Below are 18,154 nucleotides of genomic sequence, written 5' to 3'. Positions count from 1 at the left end.
CAGTGAGCAGCTCCCTGAATGTGTGTTGCCTGTGTCACCATTCTGTTCCATCGCTGATGATCTCACACTACCGGACATTTCCGGTCATAAAAACAGAAAATGAAGGTATCAGAAGGCCCATGATTACATCTAGGGTCTGTGTAAAGAGCAGTCTTTCCTTACCTGCACTGCATGGATTAAGGTCTTTTGTTCCTGCTCTGTCCGCAGGCGTTGTTTACTCGCTCTAACAGGACTTTCCTGGTCAAACAAAGGCGACACGTAGCTTGATTGCTTGAGTTTCAAGTGTATTTGTCATTTGCACAACATGTCAGGGCATTTCTGCATTGAAAAGCTTGTGGTGCCATGACGACGCTAACGTCTCTGTAGGCTGAGTCATCTCCATCAGTGATGAGGCCTAGGATGGTGGTGTCATCTGCAAGCTTGAAGATGATGTTAGACGTGTGTCTAGCATCATCAAAGCCATTGTCAAATCACACATTTGACTGCACATAAACAGAATTCTGTATTAATGTAGCAAATTATTAAAAACCGTTGTGCTGTTACTGGTATGATGCCTGGTCCCTGTTTCTGCATTTATAGATGGAAAATGTCTGTACTGAACCAGTAATACTGATCAACCGTGATCTTCAATTTACCGTGTCAGTACTGAACCAGTGATACTGATCAACCGTGATCTTCAATTTACCGTGTCAGTACTGAACCAGTGATACTGATCAACCGTGATCTTCCATTTACCGTGTCAGTACTGAACCAGTGATACTGATCAACCGTGATCTTCAATTTACCGTGTCAGTACTGAACCAGTGATACTGATCAACCGTGATCTTCGATTTACCGTGTCAGTACTGAACCAGTGATACTGATCTACCGTGATCTTCCATTTACCGTGTCAGTACTGAACCAGTGATATTGATCTACAGTTATCTTCCATTTACCGTGTCAGTACGGAACCAGTAATACTGATCTACCGTTATCTTCCATTTACCGTGTCAGTACTGAACCAGTGATACTGATCTACCGTGATCTTCCATTTACCGTGTCAGTACTGAACCAGTGATATTGATCTACAGTTATCTTCCATTTACCGTGTCAGTACGGAACCAGTAATACTGATCTACCGTTATCTTCCATTTACCGTGTCAGTACTGAACCAGTGATACTGATCTACCGTGATCTTCCATTTACCGTGTCAGTACTGAACCAGTGATATTGAGCTACCGTGATCTTCCATTTACCGTGTCAGTACTGAACCAGTGATACTGATCTACCGTGATCTTCCATTTACCGTGTCAGTACGGAACCAGTAATACTGATCTACCGTGATCTTCCATTTACCGTGTCAGTACTGAACCAGTGATACTGATCTACCGTGATCTTCCATTTACCGTGTCAGTACTGAACCAGTAATACTGATCTACCGTGATCTTCCATTTACCGTGTCAGTACTGAACAAGTAATACTGATCTACCGTGATCTTCCATTTACCTTGTCAGTACTGAACCAGTAATACTTAATTTTCTCCTACTAAATTCAGATAAAACTGAGGTCCTCCTACTAGGTCCCAAACTTGATAAAATCGATAATATTGTAGTAGAAATAGATGGTCACCTAATCATACCAGGTAAAACGGTGCGAAACTTAGGAGTCATTTTTGACTCAGTTCTTTCATTCGATGTGCATATATGCAGCATAGTTAAAACCGCATTCTTCCATCTACGTAATATAGCTAAACTCCGCAACATACTCTCTCATGCAGATGCTGAGAAGCTGGTGCATGCATTCATAACCTCTAGACTGGACTACTGCAATGCTTTGTTGGCTGGAAGTTCATGTAAATCTTTGAATAAGCTCCAGCTGGTTCAAAATGCAGCTGCTAGGGTGCTCACCAGAGCTAGAAAATTTGATCATATTACACCAATCCTCTCATCCCTACATTGGTTACCTGTTAAATTCCGTATAGACTATAAAATACTCCTTTTGACGTATAAATCTCTTAAAGGGCTGGCCCCGCAATATCTGGCGGAACTCCTTATCCCTTATAACCCGCCACGTACACTCCGCTCGCAAGAGGCCGGCTTATTATCAGTCCCGCGTATTAGAAAAAACAACGCATTAGGTAAAGCTTTCTCTTATAAAGCTCCGCAACTTTGGAATAATCTCCCTATTAATATACGGGACTCAGACACACTCTCAGTCTTAAAATCCAGACTCAAAACATTTCTTTTTGAACAAGCTTTTAGATAAATTTATCATAGCGGTTCTCTCTAGCTGTAGCCTGCAGCTATTCTACTATTGTCCAGTGCACACAAACTTAGTCTGTACTGTTGGTCTCCCTTTAACGATTTCTCTTACAGCTCACACACCAAACACAAACCCTGTTCTAATCATTATCTTTCTCTTTTTCCCCTCATGTCCTGAGTTGCTGTCTGGAGGTGTCCATCCAGGGTCCCTGTGCTTTTTCACAGGCGTGCCCCGCTCTTCAGCAAAGTATAAAACCATTCTAACCTCTTTTTCTTCCCTCCCACTCTGTTCTCTCTCTCTGTCTCTCTCGCATGCGTCGAGATGTTCGGTTGGCCTGTCTGGAGGTGCCGATTCGTGTTTGCAGCACTCTGGAATCGGCCCTGTCCCGCTCAACAGAGATTAACACAACTCTTCTAACCTATCTCTCTTCCCTCCCACTCCGTTCTCTCTCTCTATCTCTCTCACATGTGTCGAGATGCCCCGTTGGCCTGTCTGGAGGTGCCCCATTCGTGGTTCCAGCGTTCCAGCCATCTTTTTGCACTCTCTTTGTACTGTTGTTCTTGTTTCTGTTCTGTTTCTTCTGTGCGGGTCGACCCACGGGGGTTGGGTTCCTCGGACTGAGCCTTGGTCCCTTCTAAGGTTTCTTCCTCTTAAAGGGAGTTTTTCCTTACCACTGTAGTCACCACAAAATTGGCTTCACTGTGGTGATGCTCATAAGAGGCGTGGACCTGTTTTTCTGTAAAGCTGCTTTGTGACAACCTTGTTGTAAAAAGCGCTATATAAATAAACTTGAATTGAATTGAATTGAAATACTGATCTACCGTGATCTTCCATTTACCGTGTCAGTACTGAACCAGTGATATTGATCTACAGTTATCTTCCATTTACCGTGTCAGTACTGAACCAGTGATACTGATCTACCGTTATCTTCCATTTACCGTGTCAGTACTGAACCAGTGATATTGATCTACAGTTATCTTCCATTTAACGTGTCAGTACTGAACCAGTGATACTGATCTACCGTTATCTTCCATTTACCGTGTCAGTACTGAACCAGTGATACTGATCTACCGTTATCTTCCATTTACCGTGTCAATACTGAACCAGTGATACTGATCTACCGTTATCTTCCATTTACCGTGTCAGTACTGAACCAGTGATACTGATCTACCGTTATCTTCCATTTACCGTGTCAGTACTGAACCAGTGATACTGATCTACCGTTATCTTCCATTTAACGTGTCAGTACTGAACCAGTGATACTGATCTACCGTTATCTTCCATTTACCGTGTCAGTACTGAACCAGTGATACTGATCTACCGTTATCTTCCATTTACCGTGTCAATACTGAACCAGTGATACTGATCTACCGTGATCTTCCATTTACCGTGTCAGTACTGAACCAGTGATATTGATCTACAGTTATCTTCCATTTAACGTGTCCGTACTGAACCAGTGATACTGATCTACCGTTATCTTCCATTTACCGTGTCAGTACTGAACCAGTGATACTGATCTACCGTTATCTTCCATTTACCGTGTCAATACTGAACCAGTGATACTGATCTACCGTTATCTTCCATTTACCGTGTCAGTACTGAACCAGTGATACTGATCTACCGTTATCTTCCATTTACCGTGTCAGTACTGAACCAGTGATACTGATCTACCGTTATCTTCCATTTAACGTGTCAGTACTGAACCAGTGATACTGATCTACCGTTATCTTCCATTTACCGTGTCAGTACTGAACCAGTGATACTGATCTACCGTTATCTTCCATTTACCGTGTCAATACTGAACCAGTGATACTGATCTACCGTGATCTTCCATTTACCGTGTCAGTACTGAACCAGTGATATTGATCTACAGTTATCTTCCATTTAACGTGTCAGTACTGAACCAGTGATACTGATCTACCGTTATCTTCCATTTACCGTGTCAGTACTGAACCAGTGATACTGATCTACCGTTATCTTCCATTTACCGTGTCAATACTGAACCAGTGATACTGATCTACCGTTATCTTCCATTTACCGTGTCAGTACTGAACCAGTGATACTGATCTACCGTTATCTTCCATTTACCGTGTCAGTACTGAACCAGTGATACTGATCTACCGTTATCTTCCATTTACCGTGTCAGTACTGAACCAGTGATACTGATCTACCGTTATCTTCCATTTACCGTGTCAGTACTGAACCAGTAATACTGATCTACCATGATCTTCCATTTACCGTGTCAGTACTGAAACAGTAATACTAATCTACCATGATCTTCGATTTACCGTGTCAGTACTGAACCAGTAATACAGATCTACCGTTATCTTCCATTTACCGTGTCAGTACTGAACCCGTAATACTGATCTACCGTGATCTTCCATTTCCCGTGTCAGTACTGTACCAGTGATATTGATCTACCGTGATCTTCCATTTCCCGTGTCAGTACTGAACCAGTGATATTGATCTACCGTGATCTTCCATTTACCGTGTCAGTACTGAACCAGTGATATTGATCTACCGTGATCTTCCAATTACCGTGTCAGTACTGAAACAGTAATACTGATCTACCGTGATCTTCCATTTACCGTGTCAGTACTGAACCAGTGATATTGATCTACAGTTATCTTCCATTTACCGTGTCAGTACTGAACCAGTGATACTGATCTACCGTGATCTTCCATTTACCGTGTCAGTACTGAACCAGTGATACTGATCTACCGTGATCTTCCGTTTACCGTGTCAGTACTGAACCAGTGATACTGATCTACCGTGATCTTCCGTTTACCGTGTCAGTACTGAACCAGTGATACTGATCTACCGTGATCTTCCGTTTACCGTGTCAGTACTGAACCAGTGATACTGATCTACCGTGATCTTCCATTTACCGTGTCAGTACTGAACCAGTGATACTGATCTACAGTTATCTTCCATTTACCGTGTCAGTACTGAACCAGTGATACTGATCTACCGTTATCTTCCATTTACCGTGTCAGTACTGAACCAGTGATACTGATCTACCGTTATCTTCCATTTACTGTGTCAGTACTGAACCAGTGATATTGATCTACCGTTATCTTCTATTTACCGTGTCAGTACTGAACCAGTGATACTGATCTACCGTGATCTTCCATTTACCATGTCATTACAGTACCAGTGATACTGATCTACCATGATCTTCCATTTACCGTGTCAGTACTGAACCAGTGATACTGATCTACCGTTATCTTCCATTTACCGTGTCAGTACTGAACCAGTGATACTGATCTACCGTTATCTTCCATTTACTGTGTCAGTACTGAACCAGTGATATTGATCTACCGTTATCTTCTATTTACCGTGTCAGTACTGAAACAGTGATACTGATCTACCGTGATCTTCTATTTACCGTGTCAGTACTGAACCAGTGATACTGATCTACCGTTATCTTCCATTTACCGTGTCAGTACTTAACCAGTGATACTGATCTACCGTTATCTTCCATTTACCTTGTCAGTACTGAACCAGTGATCCTGATCTACCGTTATCTTCCATTTACCGTGTCAGTACTGAACCAGTGATACTGATCTACCGTTATCTTCCATTTACCGTGTCAGTACTGAACCAGTGATACTGATCTACCGTTATCTTCCATTTAACGTGTCAGTACTGAACCAGTAATACTGATCTCCCGTTATCTTCCATTTACCATGTCATTACTGAACCAGTGATACTGATCTACCGTTATCTTCCATTTACCGTGTCAATACTGAACCAGTGATACTGATCTACTGTTGATCTACTGCAATCCACAAATCCAAGTGAAAGCTATATCATGCAGAGAAGAACCCACATGTCAATACGTTCCAGAAACACTGCCACTTTCTCTGGGCCAAAACTCATTTAAAATGGACTGAGGTAAAATGGAAAACTGTTGTCAGATAAATAAAAATTTTAAATTCTTTTTGAAAACCTCAGATGCTGTGTCCTGCAGACTCACGAGGAGACGGACCATCCAGCTTATCTGCGCACGGTTCAAAAGCCTGCATCTTTGATGGTCTGGGGCTCCATTAATGCCTATGGCGTGGGCAGTTTACTCATCTGAAAAGGCCCTATCAGTGCTGACCAGTATACAGAGGCTTTAGAACAACATGAGCTCCCATCCAGACAGCGTCTATTTCAGGGATGCTCTTCATATTTCAGGAAGACTAAAAACCACATATTGCATCCGGTACAACAGCATGGCTTCACAGAATAAGAGTCTGGGTGATGAACTGACCTGCCGGCAGTCCAAACCTTTAACCTACAGAAAACATTTGGCGCATCATGAAATGAATAATCCAACAAACAAAACCCAATGAAGACACAGGACTGTGGAGCAGCTAGAGTCCCACATCAGGCAAGAATGAGATGACGTTCCCTCTCTCAAAACTCCAACAATCAGTCTTCTCACTTTCCAGACATTTACAGGCTGTTGATAAAGAAGAGGGGATCCTACGCAATAGTGGACATGGCCTTGTCCCAACTTTTTTGACATGCATTCCTGCCATCCATTTCTAAATGAGTTAATATTTTTCATGAAATGTTCAATTGTGAACAAAATGTGGCTCTATAAGATTTGCAAATCGTTGCATCCTGTTTACATTTATTTATATTTTACATAGTGTTCGAACTTTTTCTTTGGAGTTGCAGTTGTATATTCAGTTTAAAAGAAAGCGATATGCGGTAACAAGCAGTTTAACTCTTTATTTATTTGGCTCAAGTAAATGCTGTAAATGGAACGCATTTCCCTTCTGAATGTGGCTCAGATACTATCAGAGTTCATCCAACAATAAGAGCAGCATGGGGCTTCTCTTACTTATCGACAGGACTCATGGTAGCTCACAGACTGACGAAAGTGAACATGCTCATCAGTTACTTTGAAGAGGTGGAGTTGAATCAGATAAAAGACACAATGAATGAGAGAGTATTCCACAGTGTTTGGTTTATCGTGGAGCTCCTCCCAGGGTGAGGATATATAATCTCCATCTGAAGCTGTGAAAGGCCACTCTCTGTAGAGAAGAGCGAACGTCCTCTTTTTCATAGAAGATGAAGCTGTTGGCTATTGTGCTGATGCTGCTCACTCTGGGAGCTGTGGGGAAGGTGGTGGAGAACTTTAAAGACTGCACAGACTTCTTTTGGATGAGTCAACCACCATTCTTTTACAGTGAATCTGCCAATAAACTTCAGATTCTACCATCAGATAAACACAAGACCATTTGTCAGGCATTCAATAATAAATATTATTTTGCAACGCTGTATGATACTGTAAGAAAGATTCCTGTGTATTCTGCCTATAAGTATACAGGTTCATCAGAATGCAATATGAAACGGCCCTCGTGGAGATCTGATCCTGAGGTAGGCATTTACAGAATCTAACATCATTTTTTGTGTTTCCTTTTTTTCTATTCTGTTTCTACAGATCTGAATTATTTTAAGATCGCAATGATTCAGAATGTATATGTAATGTACAAAGAAAATCAGTGAATGAAGGGGTCAGATTTACTAAGAAGTGCGCACAGCATGTGGTGTGCTAAAACTGATCAAACGCCGAGCTCTAGCTTGTGTCTGATTCACTATTTGCTACTGACTTGCAAAGTGTTGCAGTATTTGAATACCAGAGGTGCTAAAATGCAGGTCCACTCAGATTGTAATGAAGAGGATAATGGTAAAAAGAGAAATTCTGACTTTTAAAAGACTGAAAACAGATTCACTTAAAAAGGGTGCCCTGCATTTCTTGCTTATTAGGTTTGGCTTAGCTTCTAATGCTCTCGCTGTCGCATTAGACAAAACTTTCCATTTGAAACAAATATTGCAACCCAAGACTCCTAAAAGCCAGCGCTGTTTGGGTGTCTGTCTTCAATTTATTGATGAAAGTGCACTAAACATATTTGTCTATTGTCACTCGTTTTCAAATGCATGACGCATCCAGAGAACTCCCAGCCAGACTCCAATTCCCAGGATTCTGTGCACGATCATGTGACTTCAGACTCCGACTCACGGACCTATCAGCGTTCACGTTCCCCGGAATTCTAATATGATTCACCTGTGTTGGTCAGGTGGACAGGTTTTGGTCTAGTGCTTAAGCCATGGCTTTACATGGGCATAGTGTGAAGTACTGCGTCTATGAGGGCATACCGAGCCATATTCTGGACTGCCTTGTTTCCCTGTTTGACCCCTGTCTTTGTCTTTGCCCCTTGTGACAGTCGGCGGTGTTATTGAATCCGTGTATCGCCTCTTGGACTCCTTCTCGACCACACGTTTGCCTGTGCACTATTATTATATTAGACGCCACTGTTCAGGATCTGCATGCGTCTGTGTCCTGCTGCCACGTAACAATGACTATTTGTAATCGAATGGGAAAGTGTAATACATATTCCAAAGAGAAAGTGAAAGACACGATGAAAGAAACCTGCTAAATGGGCAGAAACAGATTTAATACTAAGTAATTAGTAGAATGGTATGCTTTAGAGAATTTTTATATTACCTGACTTTTCTGACACTTTCAGTGCAGCAGCCTACTTTTCAAAGTAACTGCACCTCTTTGTCCTGCAATAAATACATTTAGTAAATAATACATTTTGCGCCTAAACAATGCCACACCCTGAAGTACGCATTCACAAAATGCTTCTGTTCATGCATTGCTAAATCAGCATGTGCAAAATGCATTAAATCTCTCACAAACTTTAGTAAATCATAATTATTCACAAAAATGACCTTTACGGCTATGCAGCAATGTCTGGCCTTGTTCAGAGTGCCCACCCAGTCTGATCTTTGGGGCACCCAGAGTACATCCAGATTCAATTTTGATAGTCTGAACAGAAGAAAAAAAAACAACACTTGAAATCTGATTTTTGCAAATCGGATCCAAACCACATTTGAAGGTGGTTTGTCTCAGTCTGGACGTTCTGGACGCTCAAATCGGATTTTGCATCACTCACAACATGTTGAATCCAGAGTGATGACGTGCTGGGATTCAAGAACAGCTTCAAAGATCCATGATGATGGGGAGAGTTCTGAGAGTTTGGAGGGAGGATGATGCTCCTCCAACTCTCCTGCATCCACGTCAACAGCATAACTACGTAGTTACCACAGCAACCCATGCAGATAGACTGGTGATACCTGGACACACAAATCTGATCTGATCGCTTAATAACATTTGTATGTATGTCGCTCTGTAAAATGAACCGATGGAGGACTTAAAATCTGCTCAGAACAATTTCACAGTGTTAAGACAGTAAAAGAATCGTAGTCTGTGTTCAGACTGCAGGCAGATTGGATTTGTTTCTCAGGTCAGATCTGTTCAGGCGACTGTCCGCTCCGTTATTGTTCTATTGTGTTACCACAGACAGCAACTTTTCCATCAACTGAATTATAAAAAAATAATTGTTTGACATTCTCTCATTTTTTACAGCTTAAGGATGAGCAGGCCTCCAACAATGACTACGAAAACACCAAGTATGAGAGAGGTCACCTGTATCCGGTCTGCCACGCTCCCAATTCAGAAGCTGTGAAGAGCACCTTCACCCTCACCAATGCAGCACCTCAGAAATGTGACTTCAACAAGATGTGGTATCACAGAGTGGAAAACAAAGTGAGAGAAACTCTGAAAAAGTGTCCCCAAAACACGGCTTACATAGTAACAGGAGTTGTGCCGAGTGACACAGAGAAAATGGGCGTGGTCACTGTGCCGAGTCACTTCTGGACTGCATATTATGGGGGTAATAATTGTGCATTTGGTGGCTACATTATGGGTAAAGATGAAGATGATGAAACTAAATATGAGGATTTGAATGAATTTGAGGATGAACTGACTAAACTGTACAAAAGAAAAGTCCAAGTGTTCAGTAAAAAACAAGCACGAACAAGTTAAACGTATCCTGTGAAAGATGATTACAGACTGAGCTTCAGCAGCTCAGTAAAGCTTACAGCGCTGTGCTGAGTGGAAGGTCGGAGATTCTGTTCATGTATCAGAGTAATTGACTGTAGTTTGGGAAATGGGACTTGTGTGTGTGGTTAATAAAGTGAAATGTCACATTCTTAGTTGAAAACAGTTAGAAATGTACTTATTGTCTGTATGAAATATAATACTGATCATAATAAAACAGCATATATTGGAGAACTGCAGAGCTTACAAATACTAAGCACATAAAAGGGTCTTTTTAAAGAGTGCATTAAACCGTTACACTGAACTCCAACACAAAACATGAAAATAGACAAACTGAATGTGTAAAAACGGATCACAGCTGATTCCCATCTGAGCTGAAGTCCGCTCAACTTCTAAAACTGTTCCGTTCGCATTGTACCAGGCATTAAATTAGAGTCAAGTGCTTATTCAAACATGTATAAAGGACATGAAGAGTGATGCAGATCAGAGAGAACATGTGGCCAAATTATGCAAATCAGGGACCTGCGATTTTTCTTGTTATTTTCCTGAATGTTCTGGATTTTTTAAGTGTGTATTACTTCATTTGTTCCTATACAACGCATGTTTGTCATTTTGTTCTGTAATGTTGTTCTGATATGTTTTTCTTTTTCCTTCCATTTAAATAAATACTTTCAATTAAACAACACAAAGCACAATTTTAGAAGCAGTGGCCCAAGATGAGGCTCTTTAGTTTGAGCAGCAGGAGGCGCTAGAATGCTTTCAGCACTTTCAGAGACTGGTGTTCGCCTCAGTAATTGAAGTCTTCTCATCAGGGTGTGGTAAGAAAATCAACATCTCTGCTTCATTTGTAGCTTCCCCCAAGATACCACATCGCGCAATTTTAGTGTAATTTAGTTTAGAAATGTACAAAATCAATATTTTGTGACTTTATGCGTCTGTAGCTCCTCCCGCTTGGCAGCTGTGACAACAGACAGTGGCTTGGGTGGGTGGAGTGCTTCAGAATCCTCCTGGTCTTCCTCAGGCAGTGGCTGGTGTAAGAGTCCAGGAGGTTTGGGAGCTGGACCCCGGTGATGTGCTGGGCTGTGCGCACCACCCTCTGCAGAGCTTTCGGCTCAGTGGTGGAGCATAGCTGCCCATCCAAATTTTCATGCATTTTCCCAAATTCCCTGAATAAATCAGCTCTACTCACCTATCTAGGAGTATCTGGCAAGCTCAGTGCACTTCTTTTCTTCTTTATGAGGTTTCTGGACATCTTGTGCTCTAATAAGAACAGAGGAAAATGTGTTCATGGTGAGACTTTTTATCACACATTTGTGGAGATATTCTCATCTTCCAGTGAGTTAATGAGGTCAGAGCTAACCAGCAGCTACCAATGTTCAATAAATCACATGAAATCCATCAACAATCAATTTTCATATTTCATTCAGAAACTCTGACTCAATCTAAGAACTTCCAAAGGCTCATATAATGTGAATAGCCTGTTAGCTAACCTTGCTCAAACACTGTAACATTGCCTTCAAGGTTCTTTAACAGTGGATTATTTTTGATTTCAATATAATTTTGTGGTCTTTGGAAAGACTAAAGTAGTCTTAATCGCCCTGAATACAACTTGCTCTGGGTCTCAGTAGCTAAGCGAACATGGAGAGAGGCGCCAGGTAGTGTTAGCTAGAAAACTACAGATCCAAACACAATGGAAAAGGTTTAAATGCAACAAAAAAGATTTACTCAAACTAGATTGTAGAAAAGTAGGGGCTTTTCTGGTCAATTGGCACCTGTAGCATGTAGATAACCAGGAGGAAATGTAATGAAGTAAGCTAGTATTGTAGTAAAAGAATCTTTTTATGGACACAAAAATCTTTATATGGATTTACAGCCGAGGACAAATGTAGACATTTTTACAGATTGTAATTTATGGATGTTAGCCAACTTCTAGAGTTCTTACCATCAAGACTTTGGGCTTCTGACAGATTACGGTCTTGTGAGGCCCCCCAATTTGTTAAGAAATGAGGGGAGAAAAACATTCTAAAGCTTTACAGTTGCTGAGAGACTTATTAACATTAAATTATCTACTGTATTTGTAGACATGGGGTCCATATCACAAGTAGTATTCCCTCTATAGGCCTGATGATACATAACATTTCTTCTACTGTTTGAGATCTATATTTTTTCACTTCCTCTAATGTTCACATGGAGTTCTCCTGGATCAGATCCAGAAAACACTGCAGTAAACCTTTTCACTGAATGTATAAACCATATTCTGGATTAACTGTTCAGCACTGTCATGTTTTCATGCCATATTCCTGTGTTTGACAGCTCTCCACACCTTTTTCTTTATTCTAGACATTAAACTTTGGTTCTTTGGAACACAAACCCGATTAGGATTCATTTTAGCACTTGAGATTTTTACATTTTTAAGATGGGTTCTTTTCTCTCTGGTCCAGAACGAAGACTCTCCAGTAAAACAGTCCCAGTGGATTTGCTCACTGGTGTGAATAACTGAAGCTTCTCTTCATAATCAGCTCCTCACAGCCCTCAATGCAAAGCACAGAATGCAAAGCAGAGGCTGATATCCTGAACGACGAATGCACTGCTGCTCCAGTGTTTGCTTTGAAACAGTCTGTCCGTTAGTTTCTCTGGACCGCTACAGAGCCATAGAACGTAAAGTGATAACAGAGGAGGGGAGGGGCTGTGGGAGTGAGAGCTCAGAAAGGCCTGAACCGGTGGGAAGAGGAGGACGACGGTGCCAGCCATGAGAAGCACAAGGACAAGCAGTGAGTCCCGAGCTGTGAGCCCTCTCAGCTCAGGTGCTCAAGCTGCCCTTAATGAGAGCCTTAATAATGCCGATCTGACGGCAGCGTGAGCCCTTTATAAAAGAGAGCTGAGAGGGAACCGACAGAGACAGATAAGCAGCAGCAACATGCGACTGACTGAGAAGCTGAAAAGCTTGAGTACAAAAGACTGAAAAGTCTAGTCAGTTGAAAGCCACTGAAAAGTGGCGTGTTGTGTAGCGTTGGTTTCAGTTTTATTAGTTTTATGTTTATTTGGTGAATAAAAATGGTTGCTGCAAACCTGAACCCTGCCACCAGTGTCCTCCTTGTGCATGGGGTAGTGTGTGACGTGTTACATTGGTGCCGAAACCCGGGAGGAGGACGCCAACACACCAAGGGAGTCTCTGCGGCAGAATGAGAGGCCATCAAGACCCTGGGCCAGAACCTGGTTCACCCTAGCCGGCTAAAGCACTGGACGCAGCTTGAGAATCAGAGGGTGGGAATCTGCCAGATGGTCAGGAGCCTGCTGGCAGCGTAGCAACCCTTGTGGGCGTGGGGGCAGGAGCCCCCCTCTCACTGCCCCCAGCTCGCAGCACAGCAGTCCAGGTTGAATGTGATGTGTAGTGAAGCGGCCTCGCTGAGGAAAGGGGGCAGAGGCCCGGGGGGCAGGCGCACGCCACATAGTGTTAGGAGTGCACAGTGACTCATATTAGTACAGTGTAGGGTGCTCATCCAGGCAGGGATTGAACCCCAGTCTACAGTGTGTAAGGAAAAGGTGCTACCTACTACACTACACCGACCACAAAGACGTTCTGAAATTCAGGTTTCTGGGATTTACCTGTCACTCAGGTTGTTAGAATGTTAGAATTTCACTGGTGGTCTCAAACCTTTGGACCCCACTCTCTAAGAGGCGCAACTATGTGAAGGCCTCCTGTCCTCTGTTTGTCCTGATGGAGGAGTAATACTGGAAATTCTGGGTGGAGATTTTTGGGTGAATGTGACAATATATTTTAACAGACAGCATCACCTCAGATATTTAGAGAGCAGATATACAGATAGACCAGGATTCTGTATAAAGCCACTGTCAAATCTACACACATTTGACTGCATATTAACAGAATTCTGTATTAATGTAGCAAATTATTAAAACCACTGTGCTGTTACTGGTATGATGCCTGGTCCCTGTTTCTGCATTTATAGATGGAAAATGTCTGTGCTGAGTTTATCATTAATATGAAGTTTATCATTAATATGAAACTGTGGTAAAATTATTGTAACACCTCTTAATTCTTACTGCTTTAAACCCAAAGAAAAAGCATCTATTTCTGAAAATCTTTTTGAAAATTCTTTATGTTTATTTTGTCACAGCCATTTCAAACAGACACATAGATATGAGTAAGCTCATTCTCATTGTTCTGACGATACAGATCAACATGTACAGCCAAAGAGACAAGACAAGCACAAACACCACGATGGTTAACTGACGAGATGGTGACTTTGATGTGGTTAATCCACAGTGTTTGGTTCAACCTGAGCTCCTCCCACAGTGAGGATATAAAAGTATATATAAGAGTGGACACTCTCAGAACGAAGAGAAGACTGAACTGCTCCTCTGGTTCTCTCTGAAGATGAAGCTGTTGGTTTCAGTGCTGATGCTCCTCGCTCTGGGAGCTGTGGGGGAGGTGGTGAAGGACTTTAAAGTTGCTTGTAAAGAGTTCTTTCTGAATGAGGAGCCACCAGAGTTTCAGACTAATGGAATAGCCTCGCAGGTTCCGGAGGAGGGTCGCTATGTGCGGATCTGTCAGAGATACAAAAATAAGTATCATTATGCGACTCTGTATGACACCACTGAGAAGATTCCTGTATATTCTGCATATCAGTACAAACGGACAGCAGACTGTACATTAAAAAGGCCTGACATAACATAGATGATCGAACCTCAGGTAAGAGATTCTAACATGACCATACTTTCTGACCCTGTTTTTCAGCGGTCAGGACCCCCAAGGAGCCCCACACAGCAGGTACTGTTTGGGTGGTGGGTCATTCTCAGCACTGCAGTAACACTGACGTGGTGGTGGTGTGTTAGTGTGTGTTGTGCTGGTCTGAGTGGATCAGACACAGCAGCACTGCTGGAGTTTTAAACACCTCAGTGTGGCTGCTGGACTGAGAATAGTCCACCAACCAAAAATATCCAGCCAGCAGTGTCCTGTAGGCAGAGCCCCATGGGCAGAGTCCTGTGGGCAGCACCCTGTGGGCAGCGTCCTGTGGGCAGCAACCTGTGGGCAGCACCCTGTGGGCAGCGTTCTGTGGGCAGAGCCCTGTGGACAGCACCCTGTGGGCAGAGCCCCGTGGGCAGCACCCTGTGGGCAGCGTCCTGTGGGCAGCGTCCTGTGGGCAGAGCCCTGTGGGCAGCACCCCGTGGGCAGAGCCCTGTGCCCTCTGATGTTTTATCTGTTTACTCGCAGTCGTTTACTCGTGAGCTTACACTGCCCTCCGGCTTCGAATCTGCAGCCGCTGTTATGCTTGCATTGACACTATGTGGATGTTTGCGTATGAAGAACTGGCTGCTTTAGGGGCTCATATCTGTCAATGATTCTCGACTCAGCACCCCAGATAAATACAGATAATCTTTACTATTATTACTGACCTCATCTGCCTAAAACGAATCTGCCTTAATGAATCTGCTTTACGCGCACAAACAGATAAAAACGATGTATAAAGGATGGCATGTGATCTGTTTAGCTGACTAATATGCACTTTCGAGTTTAATTTAGCCATCGACAGTCATCAAACACTGCTGGGACTGTGATAAACACAGCATTTCAAGACAAGCAGAGCTTCTGTGGTATTTATTTCTGAAAATGTCTTATTTCAATGTTAACCATCAAACTTTCTCTGAATGCTGTTACAGCTTGAGGACATCACAAACAGTAAGGAGATGGATTTGCAACGGTGGATGAAAGTAAATAAACAGGCCTACAACTCACAGTACGACAACTCCAGGTACGATAAAGGTCATCTGTTTCCTTTCTGCCACACGAACTCTGATGAAGCTGCAGTCAGCACCTTCACGCTCACCAACGCCGCACCTCAGAGATGTGACTTCAATAAGATGTGGTACAGCAAAGTGGAAAACACTGTGAGAACAAAGTTAGCAAACTGCCTGACTGCTTCAAAAAGAGCATATGTAGTAACAGGAGTTGTGCCGAGCAGCGGGTCAGAGTATAAGACTCTGAAGGACAACAACGTGAACGTGCCAAGTTTCTTCTGGACGGCGTACCGCTGTTGTGATAATAATAATAGAAACTGTGACTTTGCTGGATACACGATGCACAGAGAAGAGGATGAACCTAAAGGCTACACAGACATGAGTGAATTTAATTCTAAACTGAGTACATTTTACAAGAAAACATTTAAACTGTTTACAGATGCAGCTTTGAATTTAAAACGACCACGAGAGTGAAGGAAAGAAGTGAATCCTGTCAGCAGTGATTCGATTCCCTAGGCTGAAGGAGATCTGGTGTTTGGGAGGAAATGATTCTGTATGAGTTGGGAAGTGGGATTTATGTACGTGGTGTGTGGATAATAAAATGACTGGTGAAGGGTTGAATACGTGTTAATGTCTGTAGGAATTATAATACTGACCATAAACAATAAAACTGCAGTAAAGTCAACTGAGTCTTCATTTAAAACGCATTTATTCCCTTTAAGATCTGTTCAGAATTACTGTAGCCTGTGCATCTGCATTTACCCACAGTGCCGTGGAACCGCATCGTACTGGACACATGTAGGGTCAGCGCTGCATATGGAATACACCATTTAAAGGTGCAGTGTATAGCTATTAAAAATACCTCTAAACATAAAAAAATGACACAAACATGATCTCACCGAGCCTGAGTCAGGAACGAAACCAGGACACCTCCAGTCGAAGATAAGACTGAGACTTTCAGTAGTCAAGTCCAAGTCAAGACAGCAACCAGGACTGAGACAATACCAAGACCAGCTTAAGAATTTTTATAGAATAAAAAATTAGCAAATGAAACTGATTTGTAGGTAATTGTACATTAAATTTAATAAATTATACATTATATATACACAATATTACACTAACATGTATAACTATTTAGTAAAATATATTACATTATATGTGCAGCCTAAAACATTTTTATTATTACTATTATTATTATTATTATTAGTAGCAGTAGCAGTAGTAGCAGTAGTAGTAGCAGTAGTACTAGTAGCAGTAGTAGCAGTAGTAGCAGTAGCAGTAGTAGTAGTAGCAGTAGTAGTAGCAGTAGCAGTAGTAGCAGTAGTACTAGTAGCAGTAGTAGTAGTAGTAGTAGCAGTGGTAGTAGTAGTAGCAGTAGAAGTAGCAGTAGTAGCAGTAGTAGTAGTAGTAGTAGCAGCAGTAGTAGTAGTAGTAGTAATAGTAGCAGTAGTAGCAGTAGTAGTAGTAGTAGTAGCAGCAGAAGTAGCAGTAGCAGTAGTAGCAGCAGTAGTAGCAGTAGCAGTAGTAGTAGCAGTAGTAGCAGTAGTAGCAGCAGCAGTAGTAGTAGTAGTAGTAATAGTAGTAGTAGTAGCAGTAGTAGTAGTAGCAGGAGTAGTAGCAGTAGTAGTAGTAATAGTAGTAGTAGTAGCAGGAGTAGTAGTAGTAGTAGCAGTAGTAGTAGTAGTAATAGTAGTAGTAGTAGCAGTCGTAGCAGTAGTAGTAGCAGGAGTAGTAATAGTAGTAGTAGTAGTAGCAGTAGTAGTAGTAGTAGCAGTAGTAGTAGCAGTAGTAGCAGTAGTAGTAGCAGTAGCAGTAGTAGCAGTAGTACTAGTAGCAGTAGTAGTAGTAGTAGTAGCAGTAGTAGTAGCAGTAGTAGCAGTAGTAGTAGCAGTAGCAGTAGTAGTAGCAGTAGTTGCAGTAGTAGTAGTAGTAGTAGTAGTAGCAACAGTAGTAGCAGTAGCAGTAGTAGCAGCAGTAGTAGCAGTAGCAGTAGTAGTAGTAGTAGCAGCAGTAGTAGTAGTAGTAGTAATAGTAGTAGTAGTAGCAGTAGTAGCAATAGTAGTAGTAGCAGGAGTAGTAGCAGTAGTAGTAGTAATAGTAGTAGTAGTAGCAATAGTAGTAGTAGTAGTAGCAGTAGTAGTAGTAGTAATAGTAGTAGCAGGAGTAGTAGAACCCGAGTGGTGTTCAGTTTTTGGACTTCTGTGCAAACCACAGTTTGTCCATAACGAACACCATGTTTGAACACAAGGA

The 18,154-nt window shown here is 42.1% G+C and overlaps 2 protein-coding genes across 2 annotated transcripts; both read left to right on the top strand.

Annotated features, from left to right (window-relative positions):
- Positions 1-7,100: 7,100 nt before the first annotated feature.
- LOC108415091 (endonuclease domain-containing 1 protein-like) lies at positions 7,101-10,754 on the top strand. The gene is made up of 2 exons (XM_017688058.2): positions 7,101-7,617; positions 9,674-10,754. Exons 1-2 carry the CDS (start codon positions 7,309-7,311, stop codon positions 10,130-10,132), a joined length of 768 nt encoding a protein of 255 aa, XP_017543547.1. The 5' UTR covers positions 7,101-7,308; the 3' UTR covers positions 10,133-10,754.
- A 3,904-nt stretch (positions 10,755-14,658) lies between these two features.
- LOC119264302 (endonuclease domain-containing 1 protein-like) lies at positions 14,659-16,378 on the top strand. Its single transcript, XM_037542775.1, has 2 exons — positions 14,659-14,858; positions 15,827-16,378. Exons 1-2 carry the CDS (start codon positions 14,844-14,846, stop codon positions 16,376-16,378), a joined length of 567 nt encoding a protein of 188 aa, XP_037398672.1. The 5' UTR covers positions 14,659-14,843.
- The last annotated feature ends 1,776 nt before the right edge of the window (positions 16,379-18,154 follow it).

The sequence above is a fragment of the Pygocentrus nattereri genome, chromosome 11 (genome assembly GCF_015220715.1).
Source record: "Pygocentrus nattereri isolate fPygNat1 chromosome 11, fPygNat1.pri, whole genome shotgun sequence".
Lineage (NCBI taxonomy): Eukaryota > Metazoa > Chordata > Actinopteri > Characiformes > Serrasalmidae > Pygocentrus > Pygocentrus nattereri.
The sequence above is the reverse complement of the archived record's forward strand: the minus strand, read 5'-3'. Positions and strand labels throughout refer to the sequence as shown.

Excerpts from the sequence above, each read along its gene's own strand:
- LOC108415091 (XM_017688058.2), top strand. The coding sequence starts at position 7,309 with ATGAAGCTGTTGGCTATTGTGCTGATGCTGCTCACTCTGGGAGCTGTG. Across the intron at positions 7,618-9,673 it reads CGTGGAGATCTGATCCTGAG|CTTAAGGATGAGCAGGCCTC; the intron begins GTAGGCATTTAC and ends CATTTTTTACAG.